At 41.6% G+C, this 20,000-nt stretch overlaps 1 protein-coding gene across 1 annotated transcript in view; it reads left to right on the forward strand.

Annotated features, from left to right (window-relative positions):
* The window catches only part of LOC128356774 (nucleolar protein 4-like), a 158,160-nt gene extending 145,934 nt beyond the window's left edge, over positions 1-12,226 (forward strand). Inside the window, exons 6-11 of the mRNA XM_053316903.1 lie at positions 1,096-1,287; positions 2,591-2,779; positions 7,437-7,555; positions 8,340-8,581; positions 11,982-12,056; positions 12,090-12,226. Of these exons, the coding sequence (XP_053172878.1) occupies positions 1,096-1,287; positions 2,591-2,779; positions 7,437-7,555; positions 8,340-8,581; positions 11,982-12,056; positions 12,090-12,226 (954 nt within the window). The remainder of the gene's footprint in view (positions 1-1,095; positions 1,288-2,590; positions 2,780-7,436; positions 7,556-8,339; positions 8,582-11,981; positions 12,057-12,089) is intronic.
* Positions 12,227-20,000: the final 7,774 nt, after the last annotated feature.

A 20,000-nucleotide genomic window follows, 5' to 3' on the forward strand; every position in this document is an offset into this window, starting at 1 on the left:
CATCTGTTGCCATGACAGTGAACCCGATCACCTGGTTTTGACACCACAGTAAATGTTTCTATGCTGAAATTACAAACCTATCATCTCACTTTCTCTTCACCCACCGAATGTCGTCTTTACACAGCAGAGGTGGAGATGAAAAAAAAAAAGATCGTTTCATCTGTTGACTTTCACTCGATGATTAAATGTTGGACTCGAACCTGCCAGACCAGGTCGTAGCTTCAGGGTATCTTTTTAAAAAAAATGAAAGAAAGAGAGCTACAGTAAGAGGATCCTTTAATCCTTGAAGTCGACTTGCTTGACTTTTCTCTCTGATATTTGCTTCCTGTGAGAGTTTCCACCAAAGACTTCAATCTTTGTATTAAAGGAGCTTTTAATTGGGAAGCTGTCAGATCCTAACGAGACTCTTAATTAGTGTTTGTGTTAACCCTCCTGTTGTCTTCAGGTCAAGGAAAGACAGGAGGAAGGAAAGGAGAAAAGAAGGAAGGAAGGAGTGTAGGAAGGAAGGAAGGAAAGGAGTAAGGAGGGAGGGAGTGTAGGAAGGAAGGAAAGGAGTAAGGAGGGATGGAGGGAGGAAAAGAGGTAGGAAGGAAGGAAGGAAAGGAGTAAGGAGGGATGGAGGGAGGGAGGAAGGAAGGAAGGAAAGCAGGAAGGGAGGAGGAAGGGAGGAAAGGAGGAAGGAAGGAAGGAAGGGAGTAAGGAGGGAGGGAGGAATGAAGGAAGGAAAGCAGGAAGGGAGGAGGAAAGGAGGAAGGAAGGTAGTAAGGAGGGAGGGAGGAAGGAAGGAAAGGAGTAAGGAAGGAAGGGAGAAAAGGAGTAAGGAGGGAGGGAGGAAAAGAGGAAGGACGTATTGAAGGAGGAGGGAGCAAAGAAAGAGGGAAGGAGGGGAAGAATGAAAGAAAAATGATCAAATTAAAAATAAATACGAGAAAATAAGAATGAAAAAATAGTTTTAAATAATTTGTATCTATTGTAAAAATCTGAGATTAAATTAATTGCCATTGTGTGTGTGTGTGTGTGTGTGTGTGTGTGTGTGTGTGTGTGTGTGTGTGTGTGTGTGTGTGTGTGTGTGTGTGTGTGTATTTGTGTGTTTAGTCCCCTCAGTACAGTTCAGGCGGCAGCTACGACAGCGTGAAGATGGACCTGAGTGCCGAGGACCTGACCATGGGTCGCCACGGCAGCCAGGTCGCCCCCGACGACGACGACGACGACCACGATGACCACGACGACAACGACAAGATCAACGACACGGAGGGAGTCGACCCCGAGAGACTAAAGGCCTTCAACGTAAGTGAGAGGCGGTCTCGGGGCCGGCCGTCACATGACACCCATAAGGTGTCTCGGACCGGTCGTCACATGACACCCATAAGGTGTCTCTTTTATCGCCATAAAGGGAAAATAGTGAGGAGCTGATCGCCTGTCATCATCGTCCTTCCTCCCTTCCTTCTTTCCTCTGTCCTTCTTTCCTTCCTCCCTCCCTCCCTCCCTCCCTCCCTCCCTCCTACCTTCTTTCCTCCCTCCCTCCTACCTTCCTTCCTTACTTCTTTCCTCCGTCCTCCCTCCCTCCTACCTTCTTTCCTCCCTCCCTCCTACCTACCTTCCTTCCTTCCTTCTTTCCTCCGTCCTCCCTCCCTCCTACCTTCTTTCCTCCCTCCCTCCTACCTTCCTTCCTTACTTCTTTCCTCCGTCCTTCCTTCCTCCCTTCCTTTTTTCCTTTCCTCGCTTCCTTCCTTCCTTCCTTCCTTCCTTCCTTCCTTCCTTCCTTCCTTCCTTCCTTCCTTCCTCTCTCCTTCTCTCTTTCTTTCCTTCTTCTCTCTTTCCTCCCTTCCTTCTTTCCTTCCTCCATCCCCCTTTCTTCTTTCCTCCCTCCCTCCTACCTACCTTCCTTCCTTCCTTCTTTCCTCCGTCCTCCCTCCCTCCTACCTTCTTTCCTCCCTCCCTCCTACCTTCCTTCCTTACTTCTTTCCTCCGTCCTTCCTTCCTCCCTTCCTTTTTTCCTTTCCTCGCTTCCTTCCTTCCTTCCTTCCTTCCTTCCTTCCTTCCTTCCTTCCTCTCTCCTTCTCTCTTTCTTTCCTTCTTCTCTCTTTCCTCCCTTCCTTCTTTCCTTCCTCCATCCCCCTTTCTTCTTTCCTCCCTCCCTCCTACCTTCTTTCCTCGTCACATGACATCCATAAGGTGTCTCTTTTATCGCCATAAAGGGAAAATAGTGAGGAGCTGATCGCCTGTTACGCCTTTAAAACCTGTCAGTGGTATCGATCACTCCGTAACATTCAGCAGTCACCGAGCACAAAGAGCATTTCTCTCATTTATTGCATAAACAGTGACACAGTGAATCATCATCGTGGAGCTCTGCAGAGACTTTTAGCTTCTGTTTTAGCTCATTATCTTTGTTTTATGGCTCATTCAGCAGACAGTGAAGGAAGCTGAACAATCTAGCAGCTTTAAGAGTCAGATGTTTTTTCTCAGGAGACCAAAGAAACCACAAACTCTAAATAAACGATTATATATCCGCTGGGTAACTTTGCAAAGAGTAAAAAGTGATTTTAGTATTTCAATTAAACGCACCGCTATCCTCTTCATTTCTCCGCAGATGTTTGTGCGCCTGTTTGTGGACGAGAACTTGGATCGCATGGTTCCCATCTCCAAGCAGCCCAAGGAGAAGATCCAGGCCATCATCGAGTCCTGCAGCAGACAGTTCCCCGAGTTCCAGGAACGAGCTCGCAAGCGCATCCGCACCTACCTCAAATCCTGCCGACGCATGAAGAAGAACGGCATGGAGGTAACACACACACACACACACACACACACACCTGATGCACCTGATGATACCACCAAATATATGAAATTAGGCTTCAAAGTTGTGTAAAAATCAGCCTCTTTCTCTGCTCCCAAACGCTGAAGCCCCGCCCCCTACCAAGTGTCACCTGTCAATCAAAGTCACCACCTCTACCAGAAAAATGGACGCTACATCTGAGAGCTTTCTGCTGCTAACTCAGCTGCTAGCTCGGTGGTTAGCTCGGCGGCTAACTCAGCTAACTGGCTAACTGTAGACTGTAGTAGTAGTAGTAGTGTGTGCTGAATGTATTTATACCTCTACAGCAGCAGGGGCGGGTTTATGCTAATCACTAAATCCTGAACACAGAAATGTTGAAACACAGTTTGTGAAGCCTAGCTCCACAATTCAAATCTAAATGGTTGAAATGCTTTTTACACCTTTTTTAGAAATACATTTATGACCTATTTAATGTATTTAGAAGAAAATGTCTGAATTCACTTTACACGGTCTTTAAGTAGTTTTAGTGCAAGAAAAACTCATAATGGCAGTGATGGTGTCAGTTTGACATGTGATCCTGTTATTCTACTTTTTCCCGATGTGACTTGAAAGCAGCATCAGATTGTTTAATGTCAGTTGGAGACGCTGAGTTGATTCCTGCTCTCTGATGACTTTTAGGGACATTAAAACTATCATCTTCATGTGGAAAACATCCCTCTGAATAACATGTAAAGTAAAAATCAAACATGGATGGTAACACGTTTTTATTCTTGTATTATTAGATTTTAACTTTCATGTCAAATCACAGAGAATAAATGATGCACAGCTCATTGAGGCGGTGAAAGTCTTTAACAGCCAATCTTTCTATTCTCCACCATCCTGTGAGTAGTTTGACCCTTTGACCGGCAACGTGTTCATAAAGCACTGCTGGCCTCGCTTCTTTTTTTATCACTCCATCAACTCTTACAGGAAGCAAAGAGCCACAGAATAGCTTCCTGATGATTTCTTAAAGAGGAATGTGAACAGGTGCTCTCAAAGTGAAAAAGGAAAATAACATCCTCAATGAAACATTTAGCAAGTTCCTGCAAAAAAAACACTTGATAGAGAACCAGAGGTCATGAATGCAGATACAGAGCTGCTGAGAGAAGAAAAAGACTCTTCACAGGAATGATTGAAAATGAAGAAACTCGAACATTCAAGGTGAAAACACTAACATGTAATCTCTGTATGATGTTGGACTGTGTAGAAATATTTTTAAAAAAACAATTATACTCTCTACAAGACTTTTTAATTATTGCACCAGTTTGACTCCAGCTGCAGTTATATCTGCAACGATTTCTGACTTCCTAAAATGAATGTTTAATGTATCTTCCACTCATAGACTGTATAAAAGAAATGGACGTAACATCTGTGACGTCACCCATTGGTTTGTGGACTGCTGCTCGGAAGCCAATAGTTTCTAATCTAGGCAGCGCCATCTTGAAAATTTCAGGTGCATGCTGGGAAAAATAAAAACACGGATTCTACTTATATGGGCATGAGGCGGGGCCATGGGCGGAGCGGGGAGGTTGCTATGGTTGCGAGGGCTGGATCTGGAGGGCATTGGTCAATCAACCTGTCAATCAGGACGTAGCCACGCCCTAATGCATACCCTGCTTTATCGTCACATATAAAATCAGGGAGGCCAAAATGTCCCAAATGAACATCATACTGCATTGAAGAAGGCTTTAAACTAGCGATTGAGACCATAAACACATTTTGAAAACGTTTACTGAGGTTAGAAATCAAGTGAGAAGTTGGTGAATTCTCCATTGACTTGTATAGAGACGGTCGCCCCCTGGTGGCCTTTTGATAGAATGCAGCTCTAAGTTACTTCTGCGTTGGCCTCATTTCAGAGGACCTGAACTCCCCGCCTGATGAGACTATGTGTAAATTCTTCAAATCCAAATTCAATTCAATGTCTTTATTGTAATTTCACAGCAGTACAATGAAATTATCCCTAGTGGCTGATAATAAAACAGCAGCAAACAATATACATAAAACAACAGACAATGAGACACATAAAAGTCACTATGGATGAAAATAGAAATATATATAAAATGATAAATAAGTATAGGAATAAGAGCAGTAGTTACAGTCTTTATTGCACATGCTGACACATTCGAGGTGCATACACATTATATTTATATCTTAATCTGACTCACTGAATATTGTCTCGAACTATATGATTACTGTTTTCAAATCCAATAGTAGATTCAACATGTTTGTGAGCTTTACAGTTGTTTAACTCTTAATTTAATAACTTAATTTACGGCGTATAAATGAAAAAAAGCAGAAGTTGTTCTATGTGTGTTTTATTCATGTACTTCCAGTTTAAACAGAATCCACTGCGGCATCCACTGCAGCATTTTAGATGTGTGACGACTTGATGATCAAAGGTGCCTGTGCTGTATAATGCACAATGTGTTGTGTAACTATGGAAACGACATGCTCTTGATAGGTTAACTCCAGTTTTACAGGTGTGACACGGTGACGAGCTAATAAAGACTCTTGTGTGGCAGCGTCTATTTTATTTTAAGGTCAAACACACATTAAGAGACAAACTGGCGGGTTGGTAGGAACCAGCAGGGTGTCTTTCCTTCCTTCCTTTCCTCCCTCCCTCCTTCTCTCTTTATTTCCTTCCACTCTTTCCTCCCTTCCTTCTTTCCTTCCTCCATCCCCCTTTCTTCCTTCCCTCCTTCCTTCCTTTGTTCCTTCCTTCCTTCTTTCCTCCCTCCCTTCCTTATTTCCTCCCCATTACCTTCCTTCTTTCCTCTGTCCTTCTTTCCTTCCTTCCTCTTTTCCTTTCTCCCTCCGTCCCTCCTTTCTTCTTTCCTCCCTCCCTCTCTCTTTCCTTCCTCCTTCCTTCCTTCTTTCCTTTCCTTCCTTCTTGTCTTCCTTCCTTCTTTACTTCCTTCCTTTCCTTCCTCCCTTCTTGTCTTCCTTCCTTCTTTCCTTCCTCCCTTCCTTCCTTCCTTCCTTCTTTCCTCCCTTCCTTCCTTCCTTCCTTCCTTCCTTCCTTACTTACTTACTTTCCTTCCTCCTTTCCTTCCTCCCTTCTTTTCTTCCTTCCTTCCTTTCCTTCCTCCCTTCCTTCTCTCCTTACTTCTTTCCTCTTTTCCTCCATCCCTCCTTTCTCCCTTTCTTCCTTCCTTCCTCCCTTCCTTCCCTCCTTCCTTCCTTCTTTCCTTCCTCCCTTCCTCCTGTCCTTCCTTGACCTGAGGACAACAGGAGGGTTAGAGAATATAGAGATGTTCATGTTGTTAGCTCAAAATGACTCAACAGTTTTTCACTGAGCTGTTAAATAATCTAATATACTTCACGCTGAGGTTTATCAAACATTATCAAAGCCTCGTCTTCTTCCTCTCAGAGCCACACACTTCATATCTCAAACAGACGTGCTGTGTATTGTAGTTTATACTTTATAGCACTTTATAGCCGCTGGGCCGTGACTGAAGTCGAGCCTCCAGTCGACAAACGTGTGAGTCTCAGTTTACACACAGGTGGAGACACTTTGTCATGAAATGTGAAGTCGTTTTGAATTAATGGACTGTGATAATTGACAGTGTGACAGAGATTTAACACAACGCCTACACACACAGAAAACACGGTCAGGGGGGGCGGTGTATTAATGCAGGGGGGGGGGGGGTAATAATAACTAGTCACATGAGTTGTGACTTACTGTAGCACACAGTTGTGTTGTGTTGGATGGATGACGGACAGGAAGCTTCCTCACACTGAATGGAAAGATGAGCCAGTGGTGTGAATGTGTCTGCTGCCCTCCAGTGGTGAAGCTTGGTGTTACACTGTGTGATGATACACAGTGTAATGTGTAAAGTGTCTGTGATACTACGGAGCATTCTGGTTTTAACAGAACAAGCCCAACGTGCCTCCAGATACAGTTTACGTTAGTCGACATAATCATTGTAATAACACTCAGTCAGTGTAGTTTGTACATAATAATGAAAAATTATAAAAACAATATAACTGTAGGCAACAGTTGATGAAGTTTTAGAGAAGATTGAAAAGCTTGAAGAGAGTTTCTTTTATCTCCTTTAAATATAGTTTGTCTATTTTTGCTTTTTTCCTACTTTGAAATGTTTTTTTACTCATCAAATTGATTTTATTTCTTCACTTTTATAACACAATTATTTAATGATTTGTGTGAAGTACTTGGATGAAAATCTGCTCCATAAATAAAGTTTATTATTAGTATTATGACAAGAAGGATCATTTTAAAGACTTTGACCTTTTATATCATCAAATGAGGAAACTTACACTGTGAGCCCTTCTCACATTTTGAGGGAATATAAACTGACTTAATTTAACTTAAACTTCAAAAAAATCTCAACAATTTTACTTTTGGGGAAACAATTCAGAAAGAAATACACATTACCTGCTTTTTCTTGGGTGTATTGTCTGAGGTTTGGGTGAAATCTGTTCAAAAATCAATCACACTCATTCCAGTCTAATATAAATAAAACATAACTACAACATAATGAGGATTAACTGCACAGTCGCCATGTTTCAGTGTGTTAATGTCTTGTTTGATGATTATCTGCTGTCATACCCGCCTGTTGCTCAGATTCAGACTCAATGATAGAAGTTGCTTTGTCGTCTCCAGACTCGTCCGACTCCGCCTCACCTCACCTCGGCCATGGCTGAGAACATCCTGGCTGCTGCCTGCGAGAGCGAATCACGCAACGCCGCCAAGAGGATGCGCCTCGATACCTATCACGTAAGTTTATATTATAACTCACTCTTTCATTAACCTCCTTTTGGAAGGGAAGAAGGAAGGAAGGGAAGAAGGAAGGAAGGAAAGGATGGGAAGGAGGGAGGGAAGAAGGAAGGGAGGAAAGGAAGAGAAGGAAGGAAAGAAACAAGGGAGGAAGGAAGGTGGGAAGGAAGGAAGGAGAGAAGAAAGGGAGGATGGAGGAAATTAGGAAAGGAGGGAGAGAAGGAAGGAAGGAAGGTGGGAAGGGAGGAAGGAAGAAAGAAAGGGAGAAAAGAATGAAGGAAGGACGGAAGGAAAGAATGAAGGAAGGAGGGAAGGAAAGGAAAGGAGGGAAGGAAGGAAGGAAGGATTTAATGCATTTAGTATTATTGGTGTTATCTACTGTATGATATTATTCTGGTTTCTGGTCTCTTCAAAATAAAGGTCTCTCTCTTTCTCTCTCTCTCTTCCTCTCTCTCTTTCTCTCTCTCTCTCTCTCCCTCTCTCTCTTTCTCTCTCTCTCTTTAAACCTGTCCATCTCCTCCATCTCTGTCTCTCTCTCTTTCTCTCTCTCTCTCTCTGTCTCTTCCTCTCTCTCTCTCTCTCTGTCTCTCTCTCTCTCTCTAATAAATAAACTTCAGAAAAGGAAATATGTCCTAATTTTGAAGCAATAACAATAATATTTTTCTTCTGAATCTGGAAAGGCTTTTAAGAAAGTGTGTGAGCCATCATCTCTTAGACCAAAGACATGTGACCAACCAGCTTCCTGTGTAGTATTTTGAAAATAAACGACCTCATTTCCTGTCTGTGGCTTCAGGATGAGCAGATCTCTCTGGACAAGCCGTCCGGCGCCGGCGGAGGTCTGAGGGAGCCGGCGTCGCTCGCCCACTCCGCCTATTCCCTGGCCGCATCCGCCTTCTCCCAGGACACCCAGCTCTACATCAACGGAGCCGGCCTCAGCTACGGTTACCGTGGATACCCGGGCCTGGGAGCTGCCATGCAACACCCCGTTTCCTTGACGACCGGCGGTGCTGCCACTGCTGCTCAGAGCAATGGTGAGGATGGATGAGAGGAAGAGGGAAGAGAGAGTGAGAGAGAGAGAGAGAGAGAGAGAGAGAGAGAGAGAGAGAGAGAGATGGACAGGTTTAAAGAGAGAGAGAGAAAGAGAGAGAGAGAGGGATAGAGAGAAAGAGAGAGAGAGAGAAAGTGGGAGAGAGGGAGGAGATGGACAGGTTTAAAGAGAGAGAAAGAGAGAGAGAGAGGGATAGAGAGAAAGAGAGAGAAAGAGATAGAGAGAGAGAGGGAGGAGATGGACAGGTTTAAAGAGAGAGAGAGAGCGAGGGAGAGAGAGAAAGAGAGAGAGAGAGGGAGCGAGAGAGAGAAAGAAAGAGAGAGAGAGGGAGAGAGAGAGAAGAGTGAATGAAAGAGGAAGCAGGCAGAGAGGAGAGAGAAGAGATGAAGAGATGAAGGGAGGGTTTTAGGGTTAGAGGAAGAAAAGATGTTAGAGTGATGAAAAGAAACAGAATGAGACGGTAATTGGAGGATGAATGAGAGGAAGATGACGAAGGAGGAGACAGAGCAGCAGATGGTTGTGTGATGATGATGATGATGATGATGATGATGATGATGATGATGATGATGATGTCACTGAAATATGAAGTTTTCTGAATCTCTACTTTGACTAATTATTAACATTTGTCTCTTAAGTGGCTCTTCATCAGTTTTTTTGTAACTGTGATGAGATGATGTCATAGTTTTGATGATGTCATAGTTTTGATGATGTCATAGTTTTGATTCCATTTGAAAATGAGTATATAGTTCATATATAAGAGTTAGGGTTAGGGTTAAACCGACCTAAATCTAGACTAATTAAGGTTTAAAAAAAATATGAATCACTTTATCACACTCTTTTTTTATTCCACTCATTTGTCTTCCTCATAATAAAGTAAGTAAAATTTATTTATATAGCATTTTTCATATAGATATAAGTCACAAAGTGCTTTACATAGGCAAGATAAAACATACAAAAAAAGATGATACAACAATGATAATAATAATAATACAATAATACTTTCAGACAGGAAATGCAGCTCAAAAGTGCTTTACAACAAAATAAAAGCATAGAGCAATGTTAAAAAAAAATAAAAAGAAAGGAAAGAGGAAAGTAATAAAAAGATACATCATAACATAGTATAAGATATAATAAAAGAAGTAAATAGCACAAGGTAAAAGTAGCTAAAAAGTAGATTAAAAATAATATATAAAATCTATTAAAAGAAGTTCATTAGTTAAAAAGTTAATTAAAAGCTGATGTGAAGAGATGCATTTTTTAACTTTTCTCTTTAAATATTTACAATACACACACACACACACACACACACACACACACACACACACACACACACACACACACACAGAGAATACAGACTGAATCCACTTGTGTTTAAATAAAAGTAGATTTCTGCAACAGGAAGTTGTGTTTAAAGCTCTTATTAAAGGTGCAGTGTGTAACATTTAGTGGCATTTAGCAGTGAGGGAAAGTGAAAAGCCCTCTCGTCTCCTCTCAAGTGTTTAGGAGAACCTGCAGTGGCCGTGAAATCTGCAAAAAAAAAAAAAAAAAAAAAAGGAAAGGTCATTTATTTAAGCCCAGTGTTTGGTTTGTCTGTTACCGTAGAAACACAGCAGGCTCTGTTGAAGAGGACTCATCCCTATATTAGATATAAAGGGCTCGCTCTGAAGTACCCAAAAACACAATTATTCTTATTTTAAGGTTATTTTACACTAATTAAAATATACTTGTGAATATTATGATGCACATTTGCCAAGTTCAACCACTAGATGTCACTAAAATCTACACACTGCACCTTTTTAAATGATATATTCCTTTTTTTATGCAGCAACATAACAGTTTTATAATAGTCAGTATGAAATATAGAAATATAAAAAACAGAAGATTGCATGTTGTCCATTTTTATAACACCCATCCTCCCTCTAAAATGATATAATAAGCAAATGAATAAGACACTAAGAAAAGAAATTAAGCAAGAAAAATAAATCAAAATAAAACACAGTACAGATAAAGTAGTGATTAATAGAAATATACATGCTGCTTGTGTGTCTTGTTCTTATTGTCTTTAACCCTCCTGTTGTGTTCGAGTCAAGGAAAGAAGAGAGGAAGAAGGAAGAAAAGGAGGGAGGGAGGGAGGGAGGAAGGAGGGAAGGAAGGGAGTAAAGGAAAGAAGGCAGGGAGGAAGAAAGGAAGGAGAGAGAGAGGAAGGAACGACAGAAGGAAGAAAGGGGGATGGAGGAAGGAAGGGAGGAAAGGAAAGAAGGAAGGGTGGAAGACAGGACGGAGGAAAGAATTAAGGAAGGAAAGAAGGTAGGAGGGAGGGAGGAAAGAAGGAAAGAAGAAAGGGGGATGGAGGGAGGAAAGAAGGAAAGAAGAAAGGGGGATGGAGGAAGGAAAGAAGGAAGGGAGGAAAGAGAGAAGAAGGAAAGAAAGAGAGAAGGAGAGAGGAAGGACAGATGGAAGGAAGGAAAGAAGGAACAGTCAAAACAGACGGGTCAATTTGACCCGGGAGGACGACAGGAAGGTTAAGGCACCTGTAATAAAATATAATGATAATAAAGGTTTATATTCTATTAAAACATATAATACACAGTAAGGTTGATTAAATTAAATTCTACAGACTGCACCTTTAACTGGTTTAACGGCAGGGAGGAAGGAAGAAGGAAGAAAAGGAGGGACTAAAGGAGGAAGGAGGGAAGAAAGGGAGTCAAGGAAAGAAGGAAGGAAGGGAGTAAAGGAAAGAAGGCATGGAGGAAGAAAGGAAGGAGAGAGAGAGGAAGGAACGACAGAAGGAAGAAAGGGGGATGGAGGAAGGAAGGGAGGAAAGGAAAGAAGGAAGGGAGGAAGACAGGACGGAGGAAAGAATTAAGGAAGGAAAGAAGGTAGGAGGGAGGGAGGGAGGAAGGAAGGGATGAAGGAAGGACGGAGGAAAGAATTAAGGAAGGTAAGAAGGACAGAGGAAAGAAGGAAAGGATGAAGGAAGTACGGAGGAAAGAATTAAGGAAGGAAAAAAGGTAGGAGGGAGGGAGGAAAGAAGGAAAGAAGAAAAGATGATGGAGGAAGGACAGAAGGAAGGGAGGAAAGAGAGAAGAAGGAAAGAAAGAGAGAAGGAGAGAGGAAGGACAGATGGAGGACATTAAATTATACAGACTGCACCTTTAACGGCAGCTACTTGCAGCCGTCTGTCATTTTGAACTGACTGATCTCTTTCTCTCTGTTTTCTTCCATTCCTCTGTTTCTCCTCCTTTTCACCCCTCCTTTCCTCTTTTTCTCACTTTCATCCATCACCTTCTGTTTCCCGCCTTCATTAATCCACCTCTCTCTCTCTCTTTCTTTCTCTCCCTCCCTCCGTCCTTCCATCCATCTCTCTCTCCCTCTACCTTCAGGCCCCACAGACCTCAGCATGAAATCTCTCTCCTCCGCCAACATCACCAACTCCTCCGCCTCCTCCGCCAACAACAGTTTGGGCGGGCGGGGCAGCGGAGGAGCGGGAGGGGGCGGGGCATCCACTCAGCTCAGCCAACCGGAGATCACGGCCGTGCGTCAGCTGATCGCCGGCTACCGGGAGTCGGCCGCCTTCCTGCTCCGCTCGGCGGACGAGCTGGAGAACCTCATCCTGCAGCAGAACTGAATCTGGGGGAGGAAGGGAGGAGCGGGAGGAATGGGGAGGAGGGGGGGGGGGGGGGGTTTGGGAGAACACACATACACACACACACACACACACACGTCCTGTTAGTTTCGTCTCGTCTCTCTGACCTCCTCTCGTGTTCCCTCCTCACTTTTGGGATTTGTCGGTTTTCTCCTCGTCTTGCCTTCTCTTCGGGAAACTTTTCATTTTTGAGAGAGAAAAGAGAAACTGGGACAGATGGAGGGTGATGAGTCCCACCCCCGCCCCAAAAAACAACCCCCCCCTCCCTCCTCCTCCTCTCCCCCCTCTCTGCCTCCCTCCTCCTCCTCCTCCTCCTCTCCCTCCTCACACACACACACACACACACACACACAACCTCAATCCATCTTTGATTCTGCCTGAGAGGAGAAAGAGAGAGAGAGAGAGAGGGAGGAACAAAAAAAAAACAAACAACAAAAATAAAAAGGAGGAGAGCACTTTGGACTCTGGAGGATTTCTCTTCCTCTTCCTCTTTTTTTTTTTTTGGAAAAGCACCTCACAATCAGCGAAGAGAGGAGGCGGGAAAGAAGAGTGAAGAAGACTTTTGTTTTTTGGATTCTGCTGCTGTGGCTTCAGATGAGATGAGACTTTACCCTCTTTATGAGAAGAAAAGTTTTTGAGTTTTTTGCCCCCTCCCCCCTCCTCTCTAGTGGAAAGACCCGGGGAGTTTTTTTTGATTGACGGGTTGACGGTTGCCCCGGGTAACGCAGTCTTACTATCATAACAATTTAATTTTGAAAATGACTCCCTTAACTATTAACTAACGAGTGCTTTTGATTCAATTGAAGATTTAATTTGTTCTTTTTTGTCTTGGGGAGTCCAATTAGATTTTTTTTTTTTTCGATTGTTCCCAAGTGACTGAAGGAAAAAAGAAAAAGCGGTATGACTTATCTTAAAAGATAGAACTAAACTAAATACAAAAGGGGGGGAGCGGAGGAGAAAAAAAAAAGACTTTTGAGTGCGGGAGGAGTTGGAGGATGAAAACTGGAAACTGGAAAAGAGGGAAAAAAAGGAGTTTGGTTTAAAAAAAAAAAAAAGAAGAAAAGAAAAGGAGGAGAGAAACTTTTTTTGTGCTCGCTTGTATATAAGCTCTCTGTGTCCTATAGCACTTTTCCCTCACCTGAACAACTCACACCTTAACCCCCCCCTCCCACCTCCTCCTCCTCCCTCCTTCCTCCTCCCTCCTCCCTCCTCCTCCTCACCCCTTTTACCCAGGGAGCAACTTGCTACTTATGCATCTAAGACGCCATGTTGACCACCAGGAAATACCTCAGATCAGACCTGCCAATGTCATTATCATTTACACACACACACACACATACACACACACACACACACACACACACACACACACACACTCTGCAAAGTGTATGGTAACATTCCCACCAGAAGCCAGTTTACTTCTACTTTACCACCTGATGTCTTCAAGGTTTATATACATATATATATATATAAATATATTTTGGGGGTTTTTTTGGGGAGGTGTGAGGTTTAGAGGAGAGGGGGGGGGGAGAATCAAACAATGTTTTTTGCGCAAAAAGACCTGTAATGTCAAAAACGACGAAGCATTTCAAGAACTGATGTTGTAAAAAAACTTTGAAATCTCTCTAAACTTTTTTTTTTTTTTTTTTTTTTTTTTGGTTCTTTTTTTTCTCTTTTCTGTGCGGGTTCGTTCGTGTGCTGCTGTAAATAATCAGTTCATCTTGGAAAACTTGAGAAGAATCAGATGACGGGAGCGAGTGTGTGTGTGTGTGTGTGTGTGTGTGTGTGTGTGTGTGTGTGTGTGTGTGGAGAAAGAGAGGGAGGAAAGAGGAGGAGATGGAGGAGGGGGTTAAATGTTGATCACTGGTGGTCGTTTTACCTTTTTACCTCACGCTTTTTTTTAACTTTTTTTTTTTTTTATAAATGTAACGCCAACGAAACCTCAGCATCTTTCTGTTTAACAACTCCTCCCTTCCTCCTTTCTCATCCCCCTCTCCTCCCTCTTCTTCTTCTTCTTCTTCTTCTCTACATTGGACCTACTCAACAACCTCTTCTTCTTCTTCTTCATGGACCTAAACACCCGCCCCCTTCCCTGACCCCCCCCCCCCCTCCCCTCAGAGGAAGAGGAAGAGGAGGATGGACCGCTCCTTGTCTTACTGTTGTCTGTTTAAACTCTTGAGATGGCCATTACTATTGTTCTTCTTCTTCTTGTTATTATTATTATTATTATTATTATTATTACTACTACGGTTATAATGATGAACTTTCATGTTGCTGCTGCTATACAAGGAAAAAAAAAAAAATCGGACCTTCTTGCCATAGACCTGAAACCTCAACGAAGCCGGGGCTGTTAGCTGTTAGCTGCTAGCTGCTAGCTGTTAGCTTAGCCGCAGTGCCCCACAGTGTGAAAAAACCAGACCGACCGACCTCGACTGCTACTTTAAAAAAAAAAAAAAAAAAAAAAAACTCGACCGCAAAGAGAAAAAAAAACAAAAAACTTTGAACTATACTGAAAAGAAACCACTCCTACCTTCATCCACCTAACATGTCTTTTCTTTCTCTGACCGGTCGGTTGGTTTTTTGTTGGTGTTTTGTTTGTTTTTGTGCTTCATAGGGCTCAATTTATGTTGCGTTTTGTGACTTTCTAACTGTGAATCCTCTTTTTTTTTTTCTTTTAAAATCTCTCCGCCCCTCCCCCCCTCTCCCTCCCCCCTCTAACCCTCCCTTCCCTGTATTTTCATCCTCCGGAGATTGTAAAAAGGGATGAATTAAGCAAAAATCTTGCACCTTCACCACAGCGCTCTATCACAGGCTAGTGAAAGACTGATTCACTGTTTTATAATCTGCTTTTTTTTTCTCTCCCCTTTTTTTTCTTTCTTAATTTAATCAAGAAAGTGCTGCAGATAACTTTAAAAGTGAAAGTTAACCCTCAATCTTTAAATTGTGTCGATATAAAAACATATGAAGGTAGTTTTTTTTGTTTTTATGGAGCTTGAAAATGATATTAATTGAGCCTCTAGTGTTTCTATTATTCTGTCCAGAGTCAGTTAGATGAAAAGATTGATACTGATCTGATGTTTGTGCTTTAAATATAAAAGCTGGAGCAAGCAGGATTTTAGCTTAGTTTAGCTTAGCATAAAGACTGGAAACAGGGAAAAGCATTTATCTTGACTTTTTTTCTCAATTTATAAGTGAAAAAAATAAAAAGTTGATATTTTTATGGAGGTTTATGTCCCAGATTTTACAGTCTTTCTCAAAAAAAAATACCCATAAAACCAGATTTTTGTACAAATTAATCAATTAATAACACAAAGCATTAGTTAGTGAGCTTTAGAGGAGCTGTTTTGTCATCTACAAACAGAGCCAGGCTAGGTGTTTCCCTCTGTTTCCAGTCTTTATGCTAAGCTAAGCTAAGCTAACCGTTTCCCTCTGTTTCCAGTCTTTATGCTAAGCTAAGCTAACCATTTCCATCTGTTTCCAGTCTTTATGCTAAGCTAAGCTAAGCTAGCAGTTTCCTGGCTCTAGAGTCAGATTTACCGCACAGACGTGAGAGCAGCATCGATTTTACTCGTCTTCACTCGTAAGAAGAGTATTTCCCAAAATGTTAAACTATTCCTTTAAGCTGTTGTGACACTGAAATCTAGTTTTGTCTCTTGATACAGTTGCTAAAAAAACTACTTGCTGTTTTTTTTTTAAAGGTAAACTATGCAGGATTTGGAGAGAGAGTGTTTCACAGCAGTTACGTTTCAAAGCACAAATAAACCACAATCCTGCAGGAAGGTGCAACAGCAGCAGCAGCAGTGCCGAATTCAGAGCTTCATCCTCTCTGCTCTCTATGTGTGTGTGTGTGTGTGTGTGTGTAGCTCAACAGACACACACACACACACCTGCTGCTCTTCATACATCCATAACACACAGAGACAGAGAGCAGAGAGACGCAGACAGTGAGAGCTTCACTTCTTGGAGAAAATCCTGCATAATTTACCTTTTTTAAATGAGTTAAAATGTTTGTATTAGAGGATTAGAGTTTAATCAGTTATCTATTTCAATCACAGCTGTAGTTAAAAACAAGCGGGAAGAAGTTGGAAAATGATTCGAAATGAACAAAAAAAGTGACTTATTTGCTCTGTGCTGCTTCTACTGTAATTTGCTCCCTTTTTGCACACTGAGCGAAGCAACAGTCATCTTTTATTTTGAAAGGGTGGGGTGGTGGGAGAGGAGGAAGGAGGCTCTCTAATAAGTCTAAGTTTAAGTCTAAGTGTGTGTCTGCATGTTTTTCCCCTTTTCCCTCCTTAAAAAAAAAATCCGAACTTGCACTGCTGATGTGAGGCGTGTGAGACGAGAGCGGAGGAAGAGATGTATTATTTTGTTTTTTTTGTTTTTTTGGGTTTTTTTGCAATGCAGTTGATAATCATAGCATTCCCTGCTCTGGTCTTTAGACGGTTTGTGTTGGAAAATCGGTGAAATCTGTGTCACCTGGTGCAAAGCTGGAGAGGACGTTTAAAAAGCCATTTATTCATTCAGGAGGCGTCACTCCGACATGTTTAACCCCCCCCCCCCCCCCCCAAAAAAAAAAACAAACAACAAAAACCTCCGAAAACTACTGATTCTATTTAATTTATGGACCATTAATGATTAGATGTTAGAAATGTAAATTATGTTATGTTGGTTTTGGTTGCTCTGTTTTAAAGTGTACTAAATCGCTTGAATGATAGAAGAAAGAAATATGCAAGAAAAGAAAAAAAAGAGAAGGAGGAAGAGGAGGCGGAGTAACAAAAAGGAGGCGGAGTCACACATGTTGTGGGTTTAACTTTAATCTTTAATATACTCATAATGTAACGAGACTTTGTTGCTTAAAAGTGGAGAAATTTTTTGATTTATCTGCCTCTTTTATTTTGAAATTGAGGAAAATCCCACAATTTTACATTTTGTGAGACTCACTGAGGTACAATCAGATTTTCCTCTTAATTTTTTGGACCTTTCCTTTAAATATTTGAAGGTAAATCATTTCGTTTTTTGCCTTCATGAGACTTCTCCTTCCTCCGTCCTTCTGCTCTCCTGTTTGATCCTCACATAACTGTACCTGGGGTTTTGGTTTTTTTTGGGGTGGGATGGAGAGGGGGGGTTGAGAGTCTTGAGTCTGCTCGGTTGAGTCAGCATTAAAGGGAAGAATCTGTCTGCACTAGGATCAGCTTGGAGATGAAATCCTTAAAATCACTGATCCGCTCTGAGTCACATAAACACCCAAATAATGAGACCAGGTCAGTTTATCATTATTTAAAAAAAACACCCGATAAAACCTCAACTCTCTCTTTTGAAGGTTGTAATATATCTAAAAAAAGTCTGGGGGGGTAAGGGTGACAGGGGGGGGGGGGGTAAGGATGCTGTAAGTTTAATAAAAGCTCAGCAGGAAACTGAATGGATGTAATTTCATGTGAATTTAAAGGAGTCGGGTAGATGAACCTGTTTAACCCCCCGAAGCTCAGAGTCAATGAATCCTGCAGCACAGAGGAGATAACTGACTCTCTCATTATGTGTGTGTGTGTGTGTGTGTGTGTGTGTGTGTGAGAGTGTGAGTGTGAGAGGGAGGGAGGGTACCTGCAGATCAAAGCAGGCTCGATTGGTCTTTTTAATTTAATTCAGTTAATTTCAGGAAGAATTTCAAACGGCTGAACCGAGCAGACTTCTTCTTCTTCTTCTTCTTCTTCTTCTTCTTCTTCTTCTTCTTCTTCTTCTTCTTCTTCTTCTTCTTCTTCTTCTTCTTCTTCTTCTTCTTCTTCTTCTTCTTCTTCTTCTTCTTCTTCTTCTTCTTCTTCTTCTTCTTCTTCTCCTTCTCCTCCTCCTCCTCCTCCTCCTCCTCCTTCTTCTTCTTCTATTTTTACCTCCTCCTGCTGTTAAAACCTCCTCAGTGTGTGTGTGCCATCATATTTATAACATCCAGGAAACATTATCGGCATTTATTTCCTTTTTTTTTAACCTTCCTGTCGTTCTCCCGGGTCAAATTGACCCCATCTCTCTTTCCTTCCTTCTTCCCCTCCTCCCCTCCTTCTTGGCTCCCTCCTCCTTCCATCCTTCCGTCCTTCCTTCCTTCTCTCCTAAATTCCTTCCTCTTTTCGTCCTTACTCCTTTCCTTCCATCCTTCCTTCCTTCCTTCCTCCCTCCCTCCCTCCCTCCTTACTTCCTCCCTCCCTCCCTCCCTCCTTACTCCTTCCTTCCTTCTCTCCTAAATTCCTTACTCCCTCCCTCCTCACTCCTTCCTTCCTTCCTTCTCTCCTAAATTCCTTCCTCTTTTCCTCCTTAATCCTTTCCTTCCTTCCTTCCTTCCTTCCTTCCTTCCTTCCTTCCTCCTTACTCCTTTCCTTCCTTCCTTCCTTCCTTCCTTGACCTGAGGACAACAGGAGGGTTAATTGTTTGTTAAACTGACCTCTGAGTTGTTTTAATGAGCTTTTGATCACTGGAGGAAACTTGACTTTATTCACTTTGAGTTCTTATTGCAGTTCATCCCTCTCTTTCTCTTTCTCATCTCTATCTCTTCCTCCTCTTCTTTCCTCCTTCTCCTCCTCTTTCCTCCTAACTAAAAACTCCTCCGAGACAAACGGCTTGACAAAATATGGCGTTTTTTGGATTTCTTCTTTTATAACAAACACAACTGAACAAAGTGCCCCGAGTTTAATTTGAAAGACAATAGATGAGAAACCGAGCCAAAATGGCTGCCAGTAGAGTAGAGTAGAGCCACAATGGGATTTAAGGCTTTTAATTAGTTCCTTTGTGTTAATACCCTCCAAGAAAAAGAAGAAAAAAAAGGTGTTATTAAAGTTTTCTATGAGTGTTTTTGAGCCCAGAAATTAAAAAAAATAAATAAATAAAAACCAACAACTGTAAAAGAAGCAAATGACAATCTTTAGAAAAGGTGTAATTTGCTGTTTTAGCCATAATCTAAAAACTCCTCCTTCCTGTCGTCGTCGTCATCGAGCAAACAGCAGCCGACACATTGCTCATTTCTATTTTTTTTACTATTACATGATTAAAAATTAGGATTATTATTTTATTTTCTAGATATATTTTGTAGTGAGTCTTTTATTTTGTACAATACTCCAGCACATTCCTAAACATGGATGTCAAAACCAACCCGACCGACATCAGCGGGAACTTTTTTTTTATTTTGTTATTATTATTTTTACATTTTAATTAATTCAAACTCATCTGGTAGCGTTTGAACTCAAATCAACAGCGTGAAATCCCAATCAGACACTTTTCTTTTTAGAAGAGAGAGAAAGAGAGAAATATCTAAAGCTACACGTTGACCTTTAAAGTCCCCATAAGTGATGTTTGCGAGAATGTGTGTGTGTGTGTGTGTGTGTGTGTGTGTTATCCTTTATGGTTTACACACTGGAGCTGTTTTTTATTTTTATTTTTTATTTTTTTAAAGGTTACATTCACACACCACACTAAAGAGCTTCTGTAAGACCTGCAAAACCTTTTTAGTCTCCAGTGGAAGTTGAAGTTTGCCCCCTCAAAAATACATTTAATTTGTTAGAAAGAAATTTAAAAGCTTCCCAGGAATAAAAAATTTAAAAAACTAGTTCAAGGTTGGCTCACAGTTAAATCAGAATAACATGAATCAACAATCCCAATCAAACTTTTTTTTTTCTTTTTAGAAAAGAGAGAGAAAGAGAGAGAGAAATATCTAAAGCTACATGTTGACCTACCTTTAAAGTCCCCATAAGTGATGTTTGCGAGAATGTGTGTGTGTGTG

This window comes from Scomber japonicus, chromosome 4 (assembly GCF_027409825.1).
Source record: "Scomber japonicus isolate fScoJap1 chromosome 4, fScoJap1.pri, whole genome shotgun sequence".
NCBI lineage: Eukaryota > Metazoa > Chordata > Actinopteri > Scombriformes > Scombridae > Scomber > Scomber japonicus.